The 24,585-nt window shown below is 43.4% G+C and overlaps 1 protein-coding gene across 5 annotated transcripts in view; it reads right to left on the minus strand.

Annotated features, from left to right (window-relative positions):
* Positions 1-13,000: 13,000 nt before the first annotated feature.
* TRAF5 (TNF receptor associated factor 5) overlaps positions 13,001-24,585 on the minus strand; it is a 46,409-nt gene continuing 34,824 nt past the window's right edge. For 4 of the 5 annotated variants that reach the window (XM_055583043.1, XM_055583042.1, XM_055583041.1 and 1 more), the window contains 4 exons: positions 22,545-22,637; positions 18,532-18,672; positions 16,977-17,145; positions 13,001-16,318 (listed from right to left, as the gene is read on the minus strand). In XM_055583043.1, coding sequence (XP_055439018.1) covers positions 15,741-16,318; positions 16,977-17,145; positions 18,532-18,672; positions 22,545-22,637 — 981 coding nt within the window. In that variant the 3' untranslated portion in view covers positions 13,001-15,740. The remainder of the gene's footprint in view (positions 16,319-16,976; positions 17,146-18,531; positions 18,673-22,544; positions 22,638-24,585) is intronic. The other variant, XM_055583039.1, reaches the window with a different exon arrangement.

Below are 24,585 nucleotides of genomic sequence, written 5' to 3' on the forward strand. Positions count from 1 at the left end.
TATATCAAAATAAGTCCAAACTGATTATTGCTCTAAATATTAAAAATTAAATCATAAACTAAGAAAAAAGATAATATGTATCTGAGCAGAGGATGCAAAATGTTTTTCTACCTAAATATACCCAAGTAGAATCCAATGGGAAGACGTAGCTTCCAAAGGCCATAGCCAAAGTCCATTGAGAAGAGGGTGAGGAAATGGGAGGGGCAAAAAAGTACTTTACCTTGTTACCCATCCCAAGTCCCCCAGGAATAAAAGGATAGAGCTGAGGGGGGCACCTCAACCTGACCATTAGTTTTCTTTGATGTCATAGACTTCGGTCTGCAAACATTCTCCTTTGTGGCCTTGGCTGGGTGCAGGCCATATTTCCTATTTGCTCTGCTGCTGGCTCTTAGCTCAAGTATGAAAGACCAATTCTTCAAACAAACAGTGATTAGGGCTGCATAACATGAAATGTCAGATCGTAGGAAAACTGAATGCTGCTATGCTCTAAGTTGCTAACAGTGACTGGTTTTTATTAGACAGTGAGATGCTTTTTATTTTCTATGCGTTTTTAAGTTGGTTAATCCATCACACATTTATTGAGGCCCCAATGGCACCCCCACTCCAGTACTCTTGCTTGAAAAATCCCATGGATGGAGGAGCCTGGTAGGCTGCAATCCATGGGGTCGCCAAGAGTCGGACACGACTGAGCGACTTCCCTTTCACTTTTTACTTTCACGCATTGGAGAAGGAAATGGCAACCCACTCCAGTGTTCTTGCCTGGAGAATCCCAGGGAAGGGGGAGCCTGGTGGGCTGCCGTCTCTGGGGTTGCACAGTCGGACACGACTGAAGCGACTTAGAGCAGAGCACTGTACCAGGTGCGCAGTCCCTGTGCCTATGACAGCATCTGAAAGTGAAAGTGAAGTCTCTCAGTCGTGTCCGACTCTTTGCAACCCCAAGGACTGTAGCCTGCCAGGCTCCTCTGTCCACGGGATTCTCCAGGCAAGAATACCGGAGTGGGTTGCCATTTCCTTCTCCAGGGGAACTTCCTGATCCAGGGATCGAACCTGGGTCTCCCGCATTGTAGGCAGACGCTTTACCATCTGAGCCATAAGGGAAGCCCAAGGAAGCATAAGCACATAGTAAAACTCAACATTCAAAAAACAAAACTGATTGCATTTGGTAACATCACTTCATGGCAAACAGGAGGGGAAAAAGAGGAAGCAGTGACCGATTTTCTTTTCTTGGGACTAGAGAATCACTACGGACAGTGACTGTAGTCATGAAATTAAAAGACGCTCATTCCTTGGAAGAAAAGCTATGACAAATATAGACAGTGTATTAAAAGCAGAGACATCATTTTGCTGACAAAGTTCTGTATAGTCAAAGCTATGGATTTTCCAGTACTTATGTACAGATGTGAGAGTTGGAGCATAAAGAAGACTGAGCACCAAAGAAATGATACTTTTGTACTGTGGTGTTGGAGAAGACTCTTGAGAGTCCCTTGGACTGCAAGGAGATACAACCAGTCCATCCTAAAGGAGATCAACTCTGAATATTCATTGGAAGAACTGATGCTGAAGCTGAAGCTCCAATACTTTGGCCACCTGATATGAAGAGCCAACTCACTAGAAAAGACCCTGATGCTGGGAAAGACTGAAGGCAGGAGGAGAAGGGGGCGACAGAGGCCAAGATGGTTGGATGGCATCACCAACTCAATGTACATGAGTTTGAGCAAACTCTGGGAGATGGTGAAGGACAGGGAAGTGCTCATGGGGTCGCAGAGAGTGGGACAGGACTTAGCAAATGAACTACAGTAACAGAGCACATGGTCAGTCAGTCAGTCAGTTCAGTTGCTCAGTCGTGTCCGACTCTTTGCGACCCCATGAGCTGCAGCACGCCAGGCCTCCCTGTCCAACACCAACTCCCAGAGCCCACCCAAACTCATGCCCATTGAAACGGTGATGCCATCCAACCATCTCATCCTCTCTCATCCCCTTCTCCTCCTGCCCTCAATCTTAACCAGCATCAGTGTCTTTACAAATGAGTCAGCCCTTAGCATCAGGTGGCCAAAGTATTGGAGTTTCAGCTTCAACATTAGACCTTCCAATGAACACCTAGGACTGATCTCCTTTAGGATGGACTGGTTGGATCTCCTTGCAGTCCAAGGGACTCTCAATAGTCTTCTCCAACACCACAGTTCAAAAGCATCAGATCAAAGGAGAAATAACATAAGAAAGAATGAAGGGATGGTGCCAAAGCAAAAACAACACTCGGTTGTGGATGTGACTGGTGATAGAAACAAGGTCCAATGCTGTAAAGAGCAATATTGCATAGGAACCTGGAATGTTAGGTCCATGAATCAAGGCAAATTGGAAGTGGTCAAACAGGAGATGGCAAGAGTGAACGTCGACATTCTAGGAATCAGTGAACTAAAATGGACTAGAATGGGTGAATTTAACTCAGATGACCATTTTATGTACTACTGTGGGCAGGAATCCCTTAGAAGAAATGGAGTAGCCATCATGGTCAACAAAAGAGTCCAAAATGCAGTCTAACGTCTAAGTCACTTCAGTCATGTCCAACTCTGTGCGACTCCATAGATGGCAGCCCACCAGGCTCCCCCATCCCTGAGATTCTCCAGGCAAGAACACTAGAGTGGGTTGCCATTTCCTTCTCCAATGCATGAAAGTGAAAAGTGAAAGTAAAATCGGTCAGTCGTATCTGACGCTTAGCGACCCCATGGACTGCAGCCTACCAGGCTCCTCCATCCATGGGATTTTCCAGGCAAGAGTACTGGAGTGGGGTGCCATGGCTTGGATGCAATCTCAAAAACGACAGAATGATTTCTGTTCATTTCCAAGGCAAACCATTCAATATAATGGTGATCCAAGCCTATGCCCCAACCAGTAATGCTGAAGAAGCTTAAGTTGAATGGTTCTATGAAGACCTACAAGACCTTTTAGAACCAACACCCAAAAAAGATGTCCTTTTCATTATAGGAGACTGGAATGCAAAAGTAGGAAGTCAGGAAACACCTGGAGTAACAGGCAAATTTGGCCTTGGGAGTACAGAATGAAGCAGAGCAAAGGCTAATACAGTTTTGCCAAGAAAACGCACTGGTCATAGCAAACACCCTCTTCCAACAACACAAGAGAAGACTCTACACATGGACATCACCAGATGGCCAACACGAAAATCAGACTGATTGTATTCTTTGCAGCCAAAGATGGAGAAGCTCTATACAGTCAGCAAAAACAAGACCGGGAGCTGACTGTGGCTCAGATCATGAACTCCTTATCGCCAAATTGAGACTTAAATTGAAGAAAGTGGGGTAAGCCACTAAACCATTCAGGTATGACCTAAATCAAATCCCTTCTGATTATACAGTGGAAGTGACAAATAGATTTAAGGGACTAGATCTGATAGACAGAGTGCCTGATGAACTATGGACAGAGGTTCATGACATTGTTATGAACAGGAGACAGGGATCAAGACCATCCCCAAGAAAAAGAAATGCAAAAAGGCAAATTGGCTGTCTGAGGAGGCCTTACAAATAGCTGTGAAAAGAAGGGAAGCGAAAAGCAAAGGAGAAAAGGCAAGATATACCCATTTGAATGCAGAGTTCCAAAGAACAGCAAGGAGAGACAGGAAAGCCTTTCTCAGCAATCAATGCAAAGGAATAGAGGAAAACAATAGAATGGGAAAGACTAGAGATCTCTTCAAGAAAATCAGAGATACCAAGGGAATATTTCATGCAAAGATGGGCACAATAAAGGACAGAAATGGTATGGACCTGACAGAAGAAGAAGATATTAAGAAGAGGTGGCAAGAATACACAGAAGAACTGTACAAAAAAGATCTTCACTACCCAGTTAATCACGATGGTGTGATCACTCACCTAGAGACAGACATCCTGGGATGTGAAGTCAAGTGGGCCTTAGAAAGCATCACTACAAACAAAGCTAGTGGAGGTGATGGAATTTCAGTTGAGCTGTTTCAAATCCTGAAAGATGATGCTGTAAAAGTGCTGCACTCAATATGCCAGCCAATTTGGAAAACTCAGCAGTGGCCACAGGACTGGAAAAGGTCAGTTTTCATTCCAATCCCAAAGAAAGGCAATGCCAAAGAATGCTCAAACTACCGCACAATTGCACTCATCTCACATGCTAGTAAAGTAATGCTCAAAATTCTCCAAGCACATGGTGGGGATGCAAAATATTACTAAGCTCAGAGTCTAGATGCCTGATAAAATGGAACACTCAAGGGTCTGCCTGAGGAGAAGCTCTGAAAAAGTTCTTAAAGGTCACATTTCCATAAACAGGGACCTTTTAGAATTCAGAAAAAATTCTCAGGAGAAGCAACTAAAGGGAGAAGGATCAGGATTTGTGAAAGAGGAAGGGGTGAGTCCAACAGCTTTGGAGCCAGCTACACAATGGATTCAGATTTCAACCCCAGGCAAACTGTTACCTAGAGCAAATTAAGTTTCCTATGCCTCAGTTTCCTCTTCCTCAGTTTCCATCGCATCCTATTTGCGATGATTAAAAAAAGAACGCCTGTTAAACACACAGATCAGTGGCTCTTAAGACATTCTTTTCGTTAATTGTTGCGATTATATAAAAAGGAAGGGGTTTTTTAGAGGGGCTCAGCGCTGAGAAGGCTGGTCCCTTGGTAACCGATTTAGTTAGAAAACGGGAAGATTTTGAAACACAAAGTAAGATCGCATTCCCCGGGGCAAGTAGGGGTAGAAGTGATGGTGGGAGCATTCCCACGCTGTATAAGCAGGACGAGGAAGGGCTGAGACGAGTGTGCACAAAGAACACACCCTCCAGAATACAAGTGAGAGGCTGGCGACCGTTTCAGATCACCGAAGAGCTCACGGAAAAGGACACAGCTTCTGGGGAAACCTCGAGGGCTGGGAGTGGCGGCAGACAGACCTGGAGGGGCCCAGACGCCAGGGAGGGACTTCACAGGGAGGTGATGGAGGGGGAACCTGCGGCCTCTTTCCCGCCGCAGCTCCGACTGGGACAGTCACGTACTGGAAACTGCAGGCGGCGGGAAACGACCTTTCCGGGCGGGAAGGGCGGCCGCGACGTAATAAAGCTGAGGAAGCAGGGCGGCGGCGCCGCGCCGTGCGAGGTGCGGCCCGCGGCGTCTGGGGCGCGCACGCGTCAGCCGGCAGGAAGCGCCCCGCCCACCACGCGGAGCGCGGCGGAGACAAAGGGCCTCTTCCGGCCTCTGGGCCCTCCGCGGGGGCTGCTCGCGGGCTGATGCAGACTGTTTGCCCAAGCGTCAGGAACCTCAAACCAGGGGCGGGTTCTGCCACAGGTTGTCACCAAACGGCAACGTTTCCCCGGAACTTGCTTGGGATTCCGTTTCAAATCTGTAATAGACTGTCGCCAGATGACAAAGTTTTCGGTAGATTTGCCCGGATACGGTACTTGTATAATATGGAGACGTACCATTGAGAAAGGTGGGGTTATTTCTCCGGGAATTCAAGGCTTCCCTTGTTATTCTGGTTAGTCTTAGTATGTTAGTCTTAGGTTTTGAAGAACTGATGTTTAAAGTCATCAAGATGTGACTTTTTAAGGGATACGTTTGGGTCCCCCCCCCCTTCCCAGGAAAGTACCCATTTCATCGGCATTTTCAAACAGTATTAAATTGTCTATGATATTAAAATTTTTGATCTCATATTGTTCTTAATTCATTCTTACATATTGAAGTCTTTTTTTCTTTATCAGGTTTATTGAATCAACTATTTTATTGATAACCTCTATCGTAGAATATTTTCCTCTTTCATTAATGTGCTTTCTTTAAGTTCTTCCATCTTATTTCTTTGGTTTATTTGGTTCTTTGTAGAAAGCTCATGTCTTTATAATGTTTAATATGAAATGTTACAAACATGTATAAAGTTACAGGGAATAATATAATGAACACTTATATACCAGCCACCTAACTACTGTATTTTAGCACTTTTCCATATTTGCTTCAGATTTTATATTACCTATTCAGTTAGAGCCTCCTGGGAACCTTTCTGCAATCTCATTCTCCCTTTCTTCCTCTCCAAAGGACTTGTATCTGTCATTCCCATGAAAGCTTATATTCATATATATGAATATAACATATAGTATTGTATGGGAAAAGCAAGAGAGTTCCAGAAAAGCATCTATTTCTGCTTTATTGACTATGCCAAAGCCTTTGACTGCGTGGATCACAATAAACTGTGGAAAATTCTGAAAGAGATGGGAATACCAGACCACCTGATCTGCCTCTTGAGAAATGTGTATGCAGGTCAGGAAGCAACAGTTAGAACTGGACCTGGAACAACAGACTGGTTCCAAATAGGAAAAGGAGTTCGTCAAGGCTGTATATTGTCACCCTGTTTATTTAACTTATATGCAGAGTACATCATGAGAAACGCTGGACTGGAAGAAACAAGCTGGAATCAAGATTGCCGGGAGAAATATCAATAACCTCAGATATGCAGATGACACCACCCTTATGGCAGAAAGTGAAGAGGAACTAAAAAGCCTCTTGATGAAAGTGAAAGTGGAGAGTGAAAAAGTTGGCTTAAAGCTCAACATTCAGAAAACGAAGATCATGGCATCCGGTCCCACCACTTCATGGGAAATAGATGGGGAAACAGTGGAAACAGTGTCAGACTTTATTTTTCTGGGCTCCAAAATCACTACAGATGGTGACTGCAGCCATGAAATTAAAAGACGCTTTCTCCTTGGAAGGAAAGTTATGACCAACCTATATGGCATATTGAAAAGCAGAGACATTACTTTGCCAACAAAGGTCCGTCTAGTCAAGGCTATGGTTTTTCCTGTGGTCACGTATGGATGTGAGAGTTGGACTATGAAGAAGGGTGAGTGCCGAAGAATTGATGCTTTTGAACTGTGGTGTTGGGGAAGACTCTTGAGAGCCCCTTGGACTGCAAGGAGATCCAACCAGTCCATTCTGAAGGAGATCAGCCCTGGGATTTCTTTGGAAGGAATGATGGTAAAGCTGAAACTCCAGTACTTTGGCCACCTCATACGAAGAGTTGACTCATTGGAAAAGACTCTGATGCTGGGAGGGATTGGGGGCAAGAGGAGAAGGGGATGGCAGAGGATGAGATGGCCGGATGGCATCACTGACTCGAATGTGAGTCTGGGTGAACTCCTGGAGTTGGTGATGGACAGGGAGGCCTGGCGTGCTGCGATTCATGGGGTCACAAAGACACGACTGAGCGACTGATCTGATCTAATCTGATCTGATTATTTCATATGTTTTTTAAACCTAACATAAATGATACCATTGTGTAAATTTTGTTACATTTGTGAAAGTTATTCATGTTGATTCATGTGTTCCTAGTTTTTTTTATCTTAAGTGCTGAGCATCATAGGACTATAAAGCAATTTATCCATTCTCCTGTTGCTAGTAATTTAATGATTCCTGATTTATGCCATTATGGTATGAATTAATGGCCATACTTGTACACATCTTACTGGGCCCATGGCAAGAATTTTTTGGTACATGTTTAGAAATGAAATTGTACAATTCAACTTTCTTTGCAATTGCCATATCGTTCTCCAGCACTAGCACCAGTTTACCCTTCCACCAGCCATGTGATGCTCCACGCCCACGGCATCCCTTGTTTGCTGGGAGCTTTACCTCCCCCTTGTTCTTTGCTATTATAGACAATCCTGGAGGAAACTCTTATATGTGGCTTCTGGGCTTGTGCAAGAGCATCTCTGAATATATGCCTAGTTGTTCTGCTTTGTTTTAGATGAATGTTTAAAAGCATATACCTGTGTCCCCCATGTTTGAGATATTTCCTCTTTTAATAGTAAAACTTCACTCGTTCTTATTTATGTGTTTGGGTTTAATTCTAACTTGTTTTTTCTGTGTATCATACTTCCTGTTGTGTTCATCTCTTCTGTGTTTGGTTTGATGTTTCTTTTTCCAGTTTTGTTTTGTTTTTTTTCTTTAATGGTTTGGAAGTTAAACATTCAGTCTTTATCCCAGTGGTTATTCTTATTATATTTTAACTCATTTAATTTTATATATTTTTAGAAGCATGTAGAGTTAATCAGTACCCATATGAGGCAGCCTTGCATAGTAAGAGTGGAGCCTCTGAAGTCAGACTGCCTGGATTCAGATCCTGGCTTTACCATTTGTTAGCTGTGTAAACTAGAGTTTATTACATAACTTCTCTGTGCCCATTGCCTCATCTGTAAGCAAGGATAAAATTGCATATACCCCATAAGATTGCTGAGAGGATTTGCATGTTAATACATATTGGGTGTGTAAAATTCTTAGGACAGTACATAGCACATAGCTCTCTCTAATCATCAGTTTTTTTCAACTATGAAATGGGCATTATACCTGCCTAACAGATTTGTTACAAAGATTCTGTGCATTAGTGTTTATGCACAATTCTGTGTAATACCCTGAGCACTTTTCATGCACTTGAAATAGACATGGTGTTTGCCTTCAAGGAGTTTGTGATCTAGGAAGGGCACAGACTTGTGAAAGGAACTGCGGTATGGTGTAACCTTAATACTTTCCCTGTGACCTCTGTGTCCCCTTCTTATCTGTGCTCTACACAGAGCAGTTTTTTAGAACATGTCAATCAGATCATGCCTTCCCCAGCCCAAATCAGGTCAACTTTCACTGCACTTCACATAAACCACAACCTCCTCACCATGACTTCAGCACTAGGTTCTGGGCCCTGCCTCCTCTTCTAACCTTGTCAGGTGTCACCCTTCCCTCTTCTAATGGGCTCCCACCACACTGGCCTCGTCTCAGCTCCTTAAAACAATTCTTTATTTATTCCTTGGTGCCCTCTGCCCTGAATTCTCATCCCATCTGCTCCCCCCAGGGCTCACTCATTTTTCAGGTCTCAGCTTGATTCAGTCAGGGTTAGTTACAAACCACAGGATCCATTCTGAACGTGACAGGGCCTTCCTTAACATTATGTTGCCCACAGAAGCTCCAGGAAGACCACAGAGGCCGGCTGTGAATATAGCACAGCCAGGTATGACACCAAGACACACAAGAGGCAATAGCAAAAGTCCATCACAGTGGCCACCGTCACTTGACAGCAACACCACAGCTTCTAGAAACACAACCTACAGAAGTAAGGACGAGCTTCCAGAAACTCTGCCTCCAGTCCACTCACCACTGGGAAGTCAGAGTCTGGCACGTTTCTTCTTCATCTTGCAAACCTTCTTAAAAAAAGAAGTTGAGTCTTTCCAACTTCATCTTTCAAGTTGAAGTTTTGCCTGACTGCCTGATGGCTGGGACCTGGGCCACATTCCTGCTGCAAAGGAGGTCAAGGAGGCCAGCTTCCTCACAGGAAATTGCTCAGATTTTATAAGGGTGTTCCACAGTGCTGAGCAGCCAGGAAACATGTCACCTGAGCACTGACTATCACCTTACCTTCCCTGACAACCCAGCGTGTGTACATATCCTCCCATCCAGCACATTACTCCTTCACTGTAGTCTGTCATTTTCTTGAAGGCATTTATCACAACTTGTATTGTTCTATACTTATCCTGGAGCCAGAGTCTTAAGGTCTAAGGAGTTGTATTCAAGCAAGTGTGACTCAAACAGCCAAAATAACTTAAACATGTATTTTCAGTTCAGTTCAGTTTAGTCACTCAGTCATGTCCGACTCTCTGCGACCCCATGAATTGCAGCATGCCAGGCCTCCCTGTCCATCACCAACTCCCAGAGTTCACTCAAACTCACGTCCATCGAGTCAGTGATGCCATCCAGCCATCTCATCCTCTGTCATCCCCTTCTCCTCCTGCCCCCAATCCCTCCCAGCATCAGAGTCTTAACATGTATTTTAGTCTTTTTTTTAAAGTTAAATTTTATTGGAGTATAGTTGCTTACAATGTGCTGTTAGTTTCTGCTTTATAGTAAAGTGACTCCATTATGTGTGTACACATATCCACTCTTTTCAGATTTCCTTCCTATTCAGGTCACCGCACTGAGTAGGGTTCCCTGTGCTCTACAGTAGGTTCTCATCGTGCTGTGCTTAGTTGCTCAGTCGTGTCTGACTCTTTGTGACCCTGTGGACTGTAGCCCGCCAGGCTCCTCTGTCCATGGGGATTCTCCAGGCAAGAATACTGGAGTGGGATGCCATGCCCTCCTCCAGGGGATTTTCCCAACCCAGGGATTGAACCCAGGCCTCTTGCAGGTGGATTCTTTATCCTCTGACCCACCAGGGAAACCCAGGTTCTCATCAGTTGTTTTATACATAGTAGTGTATATGTGTCAATCCCAATTTCCCAATTTGTCCCATCCCTCCTGTCCCCCTTTGTAACCATAAGTTTGTTCTCTACATCTGTGACTCTATTTCTGCTTTGCAAACAAGTTCATCAGTACCATCTTTCTAGATTCCACATATAAGCGATATTACACAATACTTGTTTTTCTCTTTCTGACTTACTTTACTCTGTATAACAATCTCTAGATCCATCCACACTGCAAATGGCACTATTTCATTGCTTTTTATGGCTAAGTAACATTCCATTGTATATATACCACATCTTCTTTATCCATTCCTCTGCTGATGGACATTTAGGTTGCTTCCATGCCCTTGCTATTGTAAATAGTGCTGTGATGAACACTGGGGTGCATGCATGTGTTTGAATAATGGTTTTCTCCAGATACACACCTAGAAGTGGGATTGCTAAGTCATATGGTAGTTCTATTTTTTTTTTTTCAGGTATCTCCATTCTGTTCTCCATAGTGGTTGTAACCAATTTATATTCCTGCTAACAGTGCAAGAGTGTTCCCTTTTCTCCACATCCTGTCCAGCATTTATTGTTTGTAGATTTTTTGATGATGGCCATTTTGACTGGTATGAGGTGATATATCATTGTAGTTTTGATTTGTATTTCTCTAATAATTAGTGATGTTGAACATCTTTTCATGTGTTTGTTGGCCATCTGTATGTCTTCTTTGGTGAAATGTCTATTTAGGTCTTGTACCCATTTTTGATTGGGTTGTTGTTTTGATATCGAGCTGCATGAGCTGCTTGTATGTTTTGGAGATTAATCACTTGTCAGTTGCTTCCTTTGCAAATATTTTCTCCCATTCTGAGGGTTGTCTTTTCGTTTTATGGTTTCCTTTGCTGTGCGAAAGCTTTTAAGTTTAATTAAGTCCGATTTGTTAATTTTTGTTTTTATTTTCATTATTGTAGAAGGTGGATTGGAAAAGGTCTTGCTATGATTTATGTCAAAGAGTGTTCTGCCTATATTTTCCTCTGAGAGTTTTTTAGTATCCAGCCTTACATTTTGGTCTTTAATCCATTTTGATAAACATGTATTCTAGTCTTTAACATGGGTCTCTTGGAAGAATAAAAGCATCAATTCCCATTGAACTGTTCTTTAATTCTCCCCAGTCCCACTTAAGTGGGCTGCTTTGGCTTTTCTTTATAAATTTCACCTTGGGCTCTCCCTTCAAGTGTTTTCTGCCTATTCTCTTATTTAGCATCATAAATATGCAGAATGGTCTGGCAGTGAGTGGAGGCGGGGGAGGTTAGGAGGCCAAGTCTGTCGGGACAACTGGGAACATGCACACAGCGGGCATTTCACTGCTGTGATGACGCCAGGTTATGTTTTATGAGGACAAGGACGACATCTGTTTTACTTGCAGCTAAAGTAAAATCTGACAAAAATATAGTCAGTTAACATTTGTTTTCTGGGAAAAAAGACAAGTACAGGAAGTGAGTTATAGACAAGGAGGTATACAGCTCAGAGCAAGGGCTCCTGGCCTAGTGGAGGGTAGGGGTTGAGTGCAAGGGAGTAAGGGCTAGTTTGAGAAGGCATCTTGGAGAGGTAAGGCCAAAGCAGAATCTTAAAGAGCAAGAATCCACCAGGCAATGGAGGAGGTGAGGATGGGAGAAGAATATTCTAGATAGAAATGAGCACAAGCACAGACAAATGTCAAAATGGCTTAGTATGCTGTTGCTAAATGCAAGGCAGAACGGTCAGGAGGTGAAGCTGGAGAGGCTGAAGCAGGTATGCAGGGCCTTGCCTGCCAGGCCAGGGAGGCTGGAGTCCTGTGGGTGATGGAGCCACAGTGGGTAGGTGAGGTGGGGAGTCACCCTTGAATTTTCATGTTAGAGATTATTGGGTGTCAATGTGAGGCTGGATCTGAAAGAGGCAAAAGTAAATATAGCGAGAACAGTTGTGAAGCAAAAACTGTAGGCCAGCAAACAGGGCAGTAGTAGACAGGAGGGATATGGAATAGTAGAAATAGTTTTAAGACATTGTTTGGAGGTTCAGTTGGCACACTGGCTGGGCGACTGGATGGGGAAAGTGAGGGGGAATCCACAGTGTCCAAGCTCTGGCATGGATGCTTACGTCACTCCCCAAGGGAGAACACACATGGGAGTCATGGGTTGGTGGTGGTGGAGAGTGTGGAGACCTCCCATTCAGTTTTGGTGAAGTGTACTTGAAGGTACCCGAGGGACTTCTGTGCTTAGATATTCAGCAGGTACTTGGACAGAGAAGTCTTAAGGGAGATGAGGAGTTCAAGGATGCTGTGGAGTGCCCTGGAAGCGACTGCTGTTCTCAGCGGGGATTTGGCCCTGCTGACATTCAGTTCTCTTCCCATCTCCCTTGGTATCTAACCTCTGATCTCTGACCTCTTCTCCAAGTGCTTGGCAGGCTGCTCTTCCTCCTCCCTAAAATGTGATGTTTCCAGGGAATTTCACCACCCAAGTCCTCTCTTCTGCATCCATCAAAGCTTTCTCAGAATTCTTATGTAAGGTGAAGGCCCATGTCTGCAACCACTTTCAAGAGAAAAGAGGTTGTTGCAGCGTGGACTGATTGTCCAAGGGCCTCCACAAAGGGTTCGTGGCACTCTGTCCCATTTGTGTGTGTTCAAGATAGGTGCTGGGAATGGACCCTGTGACTATTTCTTGTTTCTCTGAAATCATCACGTTTGGAGACCAAGCGTCAGAATTCAGATCTGTCGAGGTGTGTGAGTGTGTACTCCACCTCCATACCCTCCTTGAATCCTGCACGCACCTTTCTCAAAGTTGTTAACTCCCCGTTTATGCCTGCTGTGTCGTTTTCTTTTCATCAGAAACTGAATCAGGCCAAAGTAGAATAAATTTAAACCTTACAGATATAGAATAAAAATAACTGTTTGGATGATAAAAATGGAAAAATAATTTCTGTGGATCGATTTCCTTACAACAAAATTCACAACTCTTATTTTGTGAGAAAGAAGTGTTTTTTTATTATAGAATACCTTGTTCTGTGTTCACTGTTTGAATGATGAAGGGACTCTGAGATTATAAGCAAACCATGCCATAAGTTATACTTTTCATGTAGAGAAGTTGGTTAAAACACAAAATCAGTGTTTTGATAAATTCACTTTGAAATGTTTTTCACATCAAAGGCTTAAAACTAGTCACAACAGTGTGCTCTCCTGCTCCTCAGAACACAAGGATGACTTTGGACCAGATGAGAAACACTGCGGACCAGCACACAGAACCACCAGCATCCAGCTGTGTGGTCTAGAGAAAGACTTGCTGACTTTGCCTGAGAGGATGGGCTGACCGCCAGCTGCACCCGAGTTTACCAGCACCTGCAGGGTGGTTCTCTACCAGATTTCTTCTGTGAACTCAGGTCTTTGAATTTAACCCTTTGGGAAGATTTGTGTAGTATGAATCTTTGATATCTTGAAAATTTCACAGAGAGAGAGGAAGAAAGTTCCAACTATTCCAGAAGTCACTGGTATCAATCATGCTGCTTCTGTAAGGTCAACTGATCAAGATTTGTAACGTGTGTGCTTGCCCGTACATGCTCAAGGGAACCAGCCTAGTGTGGGTAGTGCTCAACGGCATAACAAGAGTGAGGGCCCAGGAAAACTGGGTAGTTTTGGGTTAAGCTCAGGCTTATCAAGAGTCTAGGCTTCCCTGGTTGCTCAGGCGGTAAAGAGTCTGCCTGCAGTGCGGGAGACCCAGGTTCGATCCCTGGTTCGGGAACAGCCCCTGAATAAAGGAATGGCAACCCACTCCAGTATGCTTGCCTAGAAAATCCCATGGATGGGAGCCTGGCAGGCTACGGTCCACGTGGTTGCAAAGGTCAGACATGACTGAGTGACTTCACTTCCGGCTTATCAAGAGTCAGGGCTTCCCTGGTGGCTCGGTCACTAAAGAATCCGCCTGCCAATGCAGGAGACGCTGATTTGATCCCTGGGTCAGGAAGATCCCCTGAAGAAGGAAATGGCAAGATACTCCAGTATTCTTGCCTGGGCAATCCCACGGACAGAGGAGCCTAGCAGACTCCGGTCCATGGAGTTGCAAGAGTTGGACACGACTAAACTACCACCACCATGTCAAGAGTCAGGAGGACTTTGTATAGACTTGTATTTACACTCTCAGACCCATACAGATAGATATAGAAGAACATGTTCTTTCTGTTCTTCACAAAGTACTCAGGACTTTGACAAGAAACATCATAAGTTTACATAAATGCCAATTTTCAAACCAATTTATGAACTCAAAATTCTACTCAAAAAGAAAAAGAGACACTCTTCTTAGCCATCAATTTCAGATGGGAGTTCTGATTTCCAGAGGAAATTTTAATGGTGTTCTCCCTAGGTTTTAATTCCTCTTATCCATATATGACACTTTCTCCATCATATACTAAATTCTGCCCATCCTAATATTAATTTGCTATAATTACCAAAATATCTGTAAACTATGTTTAAACATGTATGTATATATTAAGTTGAATCTTATGAAATTGCTAACATTTGATCATTTTGTTTGTAAATAGTTTTTTCATGTGGTTTGACCTAATAACTTTAGCTGGATGGCTGTATCTCCTTATATATATATACTATGCAGTGTTTTCTGCTTTACTTCAGCAGGAAGAATGAAAATACTTACTCTATTCACAAGTTCTTATGCAGCCTTGCAAAACTGTGCTTGTGACTACTGGTAAATTTCATGAAAATATTAAAAGTGTAGTAGCTTCCACAATACAGTTTTTAACCCCAAAAAGTCTGATCCAAACTGGGTATACTGACTTTGAAGTACACTACCCATCTACTTGGGCTTCCCTGGAGGCACAGGTAAAAAAATCTGCCTGCCAAGCAGGAGACACAGGTTCAATCCCTGTGTTGGGAAGATCGCCTGGAGGAGGAAATAGCAACCCATTCCAGTATTCTTGCCTGGAGAATTCCACAAACAGAGGACCCCAGTGGGCTGTAGTCCACAGGGTTGCAAAAAGTCGGACACGACATAGTGACTAAATAACAACAACCACCCTACTTAACTACTTAACTGAAATAGCCTACCCTAAAAGATAGCTTTTGTAGGCTTAAGGTCAGTTCTAGAATCCACAGGCCAAATATCAAAATACCAAAGCACTTTCGACTGAAGTTCTATTAGTCCATCTGTGTCCTCAAAGACATTTAATATTATAGAAGACTGAGACCCCGAGACCCCACACTAAGCACCAGTTCAAGAGGTATGCGTCACTCCTTACGTTTAAGGAAGTTAACGTCTTTCAAGAGATATAAAAATATAAATAATGAGAAGATAGTCTGAATATTATAAGTTTCAAACTGGGACAATAAAATGTAAAAAGAAGATAGCACTTGAGAAACCTTAAAATGACTTCATACGTTACGGACAAAAAGCCAAGTACAAATATGTACTGAGCCCAGATTCAGTCCCTACATTAACCACAGGTTCTGGATTCAAGGAGTCCTTTTATCCCTCCGGAAGCAATGATTAGAGATCCTCCAGGTCAGTTAAGTCCACAGCCACTTTCAAGAAGAGGGTATCATCCTTAATGTAGGTGTTCTTGGCATTCTCCAGAGTGGAATGAGCCACAAAGCGAGGACAGCCGGAGGCGATGTTCATCTCCCCGTCGGGTCTCTTAAAGCTGCTGCTGTTGGGGTCCGCCTTGAAGGTCTCCATAATGTGGTTCTTTTTGCCACTCTGGTCCAGAAGCATCAGAGTTACCCTCTGCCTGAACGGCCACTGCAACAGTGAGTCAAACTCCCCTCGCATCACCACAAAGTATAAAGACAGGTGCGTCCCCTTCCCAGACCCGTCCCCGTTCAGGTAGGCTCTAGCGCAGAGGCGGTAGCCACACCGGCTGGTGTAGAAGGGTTGGCTGAAGATGGATACTGTGTGTCCGTCCAGCGCCTCCTTCTTCTTCAGCTTGTAGTCTGTCACCTTCCAGATGAGCTTTCCGTTATAGCAGGCGCTTTCTAGCAGTTTAAATCGCTCTTCGTTTTTATTCAGCTGTGCTTTATGAATATTAATGTGGGCATCATGTTTGTTAGTCTCCCCTTCCAAAACAACTGGAAAGAAAAAAAGATTCTGAAGGCCTTAAAGCTGTCTTTCAAATATGCCCAAAATGAAATTTGGCTATCCAAAGAGAATCAATAGAATTCTGACATTCCCAAAACGAACTGAATTCAGTGTCCACCAATGTGACATCCATATTAATAATACCGACTCCATGATTCTCATGTCTTGGAAAGACTGGCCCCAAGAAAACCCCAATGCGTCCTCTTGAACTGAAGCTCCCTGAAGTGTAGAGAAGACCCACTCAGCACGCGTCTAGCAGACTTTGGCATGGTAAGCCCCACTACATTCCAACTGGGATGCTTCCAAATAGCCAAACGTGTCTCTGCTTTTCTATACTTGAAACAATGTTCCCCACCACATCTTTCCCCTAGCCTTTTCATTGTCTGCTCTCCTTAACAAACCATCATTCCCTATTCTTGGAATTTCCTGGCCTGTTTCCACCCTGTCCTTGTTCCAGTTCCCACTCAGGGCCCTTCATCATTTTTGTCTGAGTGCCCAGAACCTCATATTGTTCTGCTTCACAAATACCAGACTCAGCACTATTGACCCTGGACGGCTGTGCCTCTCCACTGGCCCATTTTCTTGTTTCCGTGAACACATGCAGAAGTCATGAAGCACCAGAAGAGAAGCAGAAGACATTAGACATACCTAGTCTTTGGTCATTGGTTTCCAACAGGGTGATTTTCTGTTTCACTGTATCAATTGCTTCCACCAAAGGCTTCAGATCAAATTTACTCTGTTGCTGGTTAGCCATTTGTAATAACTGACGCACCTGAACTTCTAGCCAAGCGGACTTGTCAATGTGACTGGCAAGAACCTTTCAGTACAAAATAGATCAACATGTCAAAAAAACATGAATGATTCTTTGAGATCACATTTTTTCAACTCAAACATTTCACCTTGAATTAACCAATTAATGCAGTGAAAAAAATGCACGGATTAGGAGAGACGATAGAATGTCAGAGAGATGAATCACCTAATACCTTCCTCCCCGCTCTGCAGTATCTTGGCTCCTGTTTCAAATCTTTGAACTGTTCTTCACCTGAGTCTTATTTCTCCCTTGGATTTTCCCCTCTTGGTTCTTTAGCCTATCTTTATATTTATGTTCTCCCTGTCTGTCCTCTTGCCTTATCACTTCCTTCTCTGTCACAACGCTTCTGATTCACTCCCGCTCTGCGAGAGGGCAGAGAATGTGCTGGAAGAAGGCCCATCTGTTCTGGTCTGGGCACGGCAGGTAGTACTCAGTGCCCCAAGATAAGGCCTGAACACTTGGTTTCTCTCTTTAGATGGAAGGGATTAAATAAAACTATATTTCTCCTGCCCTCAGTGTCTTCACTCTTGACTGGTTTTTGTGTTAGAAAAAGGTCAGAATTAAGATAACAACAATTGATGGATTTCCTTTTTGCTATACACAAACACACACATACACATCCATACAGTATGCGGACAAAGTATGGAAATGATATGGCCTACATTTTCTGGTATAATCCTCAAAAAGATTGCCCATATCACATTATGAAATATTTTGCACTATATATTTTATAATCACAATAAAGACATTATTCTTTAGAAATCTGTTTATGGTTACTTAACATTCATGATTTACAAAGTAATTTTTGCTCTATTTTAGTGATGTGTAAAGCATTTTCTTCCCAAGGGAATGAATAGTTTCACTTTGTTGACTGCAAAATGCAGAACTACAGATGCACTCCATAAATCTGAAGTCAAGTGACAAATATTGGGTCAATAGTGACAACCCTCATTGCCATAAATTGTGTAGAAGTACTGTACCAGTGCCAACGTGTACTGACATGGCTAAGTGTCCTGGGTTATATAAAAGATCTCTAGTCTTAGGAAATACATTGCGAAGCGTGTAGGGGTAAAGGGCTATAATAGACGGCTTACTCTCAAAGGGTTCAGAAAGAACACCCACAGAGAGAGAGAGAGACAGGGACAGGATGCGGGCTAAGGACAGGGTTGGGATGAGGCGGGGGAGACAGGATGAAGGAAGCAAACGGGACAGAACACTGTCCACGAGCGAATCTGGGTGCGGAACACACAGGTGTTCTTTGTACTGTCTTAGCTTTGCACCTTTGAAATTATCTCCGTTAAAAAAGTTAGTTTTTCCATTTAAAAAGTTAGTTAAAAAGCTAACTGGCTGTGAGGTTAAATCTTGGTCATGAATAGAAAGGCCATTTCTCACCTGCATATTTGAAAGGAAGCTTCCATTTTTGCCAAACAACTGCGCAAATTGCTTGAACTCCTTTTCGAATTTCTTTACCATTTCTGCTAGCTGCTGGATTTTGCTTTCTTTTTGTTCTAGGCTCTTATATAAGTCAGAAATCTAATAACAGGAATATGAATGAAGTAATTTAAATGCATGCAGACAAGTTAAAATAATTTGAACATAGTTCTAGGAAAAGACTACAGGTAAAGTATTTTAAGGAAAAATATATACACATATTTATAGAAAATATTTACAGGTAGATTACTATATAATTCTAAGAAAATGTTTGAAGGTACTTCAAAAAGAGATCCACAGATTTCTCGCCAGCCTTTGCTGTGTGTAACCCATTTTGAGGGATCATCTCATGCTAGTGACATCACTTGATTAAATTTGCTGAACTGGTTCTTGTCTTTCATTTAGTACGTACTTACTAAACACCTAGGACTTTCCTGTAGCTCAAATGGTAAAGAATCTGCCTGCAATGCAGGAGACCTGGGTTCAATCCCTGTGTTGGGGAGATCCTCCAGAGAAGGGAATGGCAACCCACTGCAGTATTCTTGCCTGGAGAATCCCACGGACAGGGGAGCCTGGTGAGCTACAGTCCATGGGGTTGCAAAGAGTCAGACATGACTGACTACTACCACTAAACAACCAGAGTTCGGATCACCACGCCACATTAGATGCTGTCTGCACCGTGTCAACAGTAATAGCTGCAATTTACTATCCAGTTATTATATTCATTAGCTCTTTTAATGCTCAAAGAACCCCATGAGTTGGATACAAGGGTCAGCCTCATTTCATAGATAAGGAAACAGAGGCAGAGAGTTTAACCTGCCTAGTATACTGCTGGCAAGTGGTAGGCAAAACACACCGCCTCTCAGAATTTGTAATCCCTTTGAGGGAAATAACTAAAAACCTCTGAGTGATCCTAGACAGCCTTCTCTTACCCCTACATCCATTCAATCAGCAATACCTGCCAACTTTAACTCCTAACACAAAACGAAACAACTCTTACAACCACTTCTCACTGTACCTGTTTCAGCCTGGACTGTTTCTCACCTGGGCTGCTATGATAGCCTCTTAGCCAGTCATACACTGTCCCTCACACACACACACCTGAAGAGAAGCTCTACGGAGCTGGACTGGCATGGGTCCTATAGTCCACTGGAACTCCAGCAACTGGTTTGGTGCCTGGCACCAGTAGGTGCTTGGTAAATATTTATTAAATGAATGAATAAACATTCCCCCCTGTCTTTAGCCTTGTTTGCCTCCAAATCATACTTCATACTGTGACCAGAAGAATACGAAGTGACAAATCTGGTCTTGTCATCCCTCCTACTTAAGCATCTCTAGTGGACTTCTTTACAGCCATACAGGGCCCTGTACAATCTGCCCAGGTCACCTTTTCAGCCTCATTCCCGTTCACATACTACACACCCTCTATTTCAGGCCGTGTGCTCAGTCACTTCCTCCTTCATCTAGAAACGACCACTTTTTAAGCACCACTCAAGGGGATAACCTCCCAGAAAGCATTTCCACACTAGTACCACCTACCTAGGCCACCTCTTAAGTTACATGACATCCTGACCATATTCTAGTATATAACTTACGCCTCATGATTCCTATTGCCTTTTTGGTTATTTTGGTCATTTTTTTCTCCACTAAATTGTGGAGGCTACATGTCACCAAAGCCCCTCACAGTGGCTGGCACACAGCAGGCATTTGATACGTGTTTTATAAATGAATGCACAAATGGCCACGACAGCCATCTGGTCTCTGGCTCCAGAGTCTTTTGCTTATAATCTCCGCCCTCATCCCATGCGCACCAGACCGTCCAGACCAGAAGCGAGCTCAGTGTCTCCTCCTCGCCTCTCCTCCCCTACTTCTAACCCACTCCTGTTTGTAGGGCCCATCTTGGTTAATAACACTGCTGCGTTCCCTGACTTAGCTACAGCACGTGACTCCAACCTGCGAATGTCTCTTAGCCCTCCCTCTCTCTACCCACTGACAGAGTTGTGGTCATGCCTTCACCTTCACCTTCACCCCCACCCACCACCACCTCCAGTACCTTGCTTCCACCTAATACTGAACTGCTTATTATGTGCCAGGCACTGTGCTAAGAGCATATAAATATATGTTCTTGTCCAAAAACATATATAATATATGTTACATGTTATATAACATATATATGTAATATATAATATAGCATATATTATATATATAAAATTTGATCCTCACTACAACCCCATTTTACAAATGAGGACACTGTGGAAGAGAGAGGTTAAGTACCTTGCCCAAACTCATATATGCTGAAGCAGGTCTCAAACCCAGGCATTCTGGCTCCAGGGCCCTCACTCAGCAATTGCCAGGCTCTTCTGCTACACCGTCTAGTTTACTGCAGCATCTTTCTGCCTGCTTCTCTGTCTTCATTCTCTTCTCTCCTTCTATCCATCTTCCTTGCTACCAGCAGCTGTCTTATTCTTAACCAAACAATTAACTGGCCAAGTATCTTCCTACTTAAAAATACCTGTTGACTCCTTATACTGGCAAACATTAGTTCCAACTCTGGCCCTTAAATCCTTTCTGAAATAGGGCAGAATATGAATAAATTTTTCAAACCATTGAATGTATAGTTTTCTAAACTTCTTGGCTTACGTGGAAGGCCATTTCAGTCTGGACCCAGCACACCCAGCCTCCAGCCCTTCCCTCTCTTACGCTCCGGTGTCTCTCCACCCCCTGAACCGCATTTCCTTGAACCATCATGTCTCTCTGCCTTCACATAAACTTTCCCCTTCTGGACTATCCACTTTCCACAACATTTTAACTGATAGACCTTCTCTTTCTTCAAGTCAGTACAGCTCGGATGTGTTACCTTGAAAAGCCTTCCACACTCCCACAGGGCAAACTGCTACAGCCTCTGTACCCCAACACAGGGCACCCCCATCGCATGTGCTATGGGGACAGCACCTTATACATTTACATTTTGGTGAGATCTTCAAGGGTAGGTGCTGGGTCTCCCCTGACCCAGTGTCCGCAGCAACTAGCCTTGTACCTGACACATGGCGCGTGTTTGTTGAATGAACGGATAGGTGAAGGAGGCACCTGTTACAGAAAGAACTTGGGAATGGCTCAAGGCAGCATGCCTTCTACCAAAGCTACAGTTTAATCAGGCTTTCTGTTTTTCTCCACCATCTGACTCTGAAACGCATATACCTACGTTAATATGGGATCAGATAACATAAAATAACCTGTAGCAATAAAATTCAGCGCCCTCTATGCAGATGGACGGTTTCCTTCCCTACCAGGGTTTTAAAAGTCTGATCCTCTGTGATGCCCTAACAAAATGATGAACTGTTGGAATAATTACTCAATTGAATCAGCATTGAATGTTGTCCACTATGAACATACCAGGGACTACAGCTGGCATTTGCATACATAATTTCACTTAATAATCATAATTCAGTGAAATAAATACGTACGTATGCATTGATTAGGTTGCAAAGTTAGTAAGTTAAGACTTATTACAAAATGTATAATATCCACAGTGCCCAGAACAGATAGTCAAACGTTGCTTCAGGGTAATACTGATTTCATTTAAAAATGCCAAACACCTACTAGGTTCCTACTAGGGAATAACCAAGAGGTGTGTGGGTAGGCTGCAGAGAGGCAGTGTGGAGTACCCCGGGGAACACTGGACTGACAATCAGGGGACATGGGTTTGAGATTGAATTCTGCCCCTTAAAGTCATAAACACATCAAAATTTCTTTGAATTTAGTTATTTCATCTGTTGGTTGAGGGGGCTGGACTCAAAGATCTAAGGCACTTTCCAGCTTGATGTGCTCTAATCCCAGGAGTCTGTCTGGTCATTTAGTAGAAAAACACCTACCTCCAGTGGACTTCCACTTAAACAGAGGAGACTATAAAAATGCCAACAAGTACAAATCCCAGCAATTCTGTTGCCTCCCTTTATAGTTGAACCCTTGATTACCTGCTCCTCTAATTGGAAGTTCTTTTCTAAAACCAGAAGCATGTGGTCCCGTAAGGCCGAACGCTCATGTTCCTGCAGGTTCCCCCGTTTATCCTTTAAGACAAAGAGAAACGTGAGTCAGGTGGTTGAAAGCCTTCCAACATGAGGGTGGTGGCAGGACATTCTGCTAAAGCAGAACTTTAACAACTTTGCTGACTTGTCTCAAGGTGGGTTTCAGGGAAAAGGATCCCTCCCAGGCCCCTTTTACATCTTTACGATTCTTTGGTACCCAGAAGACACAGAGAGTCAGGCCTCTATCAAAATTCTCAGTGCTGCTTTCCTTCCTTGCCCTGTGCTGTGTTCAGACATTCAGTCATGTCTGACTCTTTGTGACCTGATGGACTGTAGCCCGCCTGGCTCCTCTGTCCATGGAATTCTCCAGGCAAGAACACTGGAGTGGGTTGCCATTTCCTCCTCCAGGGATCTTCCCAACCCAGGAATTGAACCCAAGTCCTTGTATCTTCTGCGCTGGCAGGCAGATTCATTACACCAGTGCCACCTGGGAAGCCTTTCCTTGCTCTAGGAGCATATGATTGAGGGCTAAGGGTAGTTATCATCACCTCTCAACTATTCCCATATAAAACCTATCTCCTTGGTGGTGGGTTACCTACTGATCAGCCTACCGAGCAAACTTCTCTACCACTTTTTATCACTGTCTTGCTATTATGGGCAGAAGGTGAACTGAACTGTAGTTTCAGCCCATGCAAATTTGTTGCCCTCAAAATAAAATTATATGTTTGCAAGAACAAATGGTTACTTTTCCCCTGATCCTTAAAATTTCATTGCAGGTTGCCTCTATAACTAATAAAAGCAAATGGTATGGGTGACCCATAGAGTCTAAGTAAACATTTATCATCAATTTCCCTTCAGTTGAGGGTTGGCCCTCTTCCAGAGCACAACTCCCCCAGCCATCCCCAGCTCTGGCACTGAGGTAAGTCCTCAAATAGAATCCAAATGGGAGATTGACCCTAACTGTAGGGAAGAATCCTTTTAGAGCTGGAAAGCAATTCTGTGTTTCATGTGTGAGGAAGATAAACCCTACCCTTTCTGCAGCTGAGACAATTGTGGTTTGATATGTGACACATTTATGGACTCTTCACTGATTTTTTAAAGGTGTTTTTCAAATAGCTTTAAAAAAAATAAGAGAAACATATGCTGGGGTCAAGGGCTTCTCCAGTGGCTCTGTGGTAAAGAATCCACCTGCAGTGCAGGAGACACAGGAGTCATGGGTTCGTTCCCTGGGTTGGGAAGATACCCTAGAGGAAGGAGGGCATGGCAACCCACTCCAGTATTCTTGCCCGGAGAATCCCAGGGACAGAGGAGGCTGGCAGCTACAGTCCATGGGGTCACAAAGAGTTGGACAGGACTGAAGCTAATGAGCATGGTGCAGCATGCTTGTGTCAAACAACACAGCAAGCAGCAGAATGAAAAGTAGAAGTCCCCTTTTCTCTGTCCCCACATCCAGTTCCCTAGTCTCACTCACCAGAGTCAGCGAAGATACATATACATTTTCAACACAGTGAGGTCATAGTGTAAGTAATTTAAAAAATATATACCTCATGCTTTTTATCAGATGCATAGTATTCTAAAATATGAATATACATATATATATATATTTCACTTTTGTGGATTTTTTTTGCTAAATACAGTAGTTCCAGCTTAGCCACAGTTTTGATATCTGTGGTTTCAGTTACCCATGGTTAATCATGGTCCAAAAATATGAAATAGACAATTTTAGAAAATAATTCATACTTTAAATTGTGAGCTGTTCTGAGTAGCATGATGCAATCTTGTTTCTTCTTGCTGTATCCTGCCCCAGAGGTGAGTGATCCCACTGTCCAGGTATCCAAACTATACATACTACCCACCTATTAGTCACTTAGTCATCTCGGTTATCAGATTAACTGTTGCAGTATCAAAGTGCTGTGGTCAAGTAATCCTTATTTATTCAATAATGGCCCCAAATGATGCTGGCAATTCAGGTATCCTCTTGCTGTGCCTA

This window comes from Bubalus kerabau, chromosome 5 (assembly GCF_029407905.1).
Source record: "Bubalus kerabau isolate K-KA32 ecotype Philippines breed swamp buffalo chromosome 5, PCC_UOA_SB_1v2, whole genome shotgun sequence".
NCBI classification, from domain to species: Eukaryota; Metazoa; Chordata; class Mammalia; order Artiodactyla; family Bovidae; genus Bubalus; species Bubalus kerabau.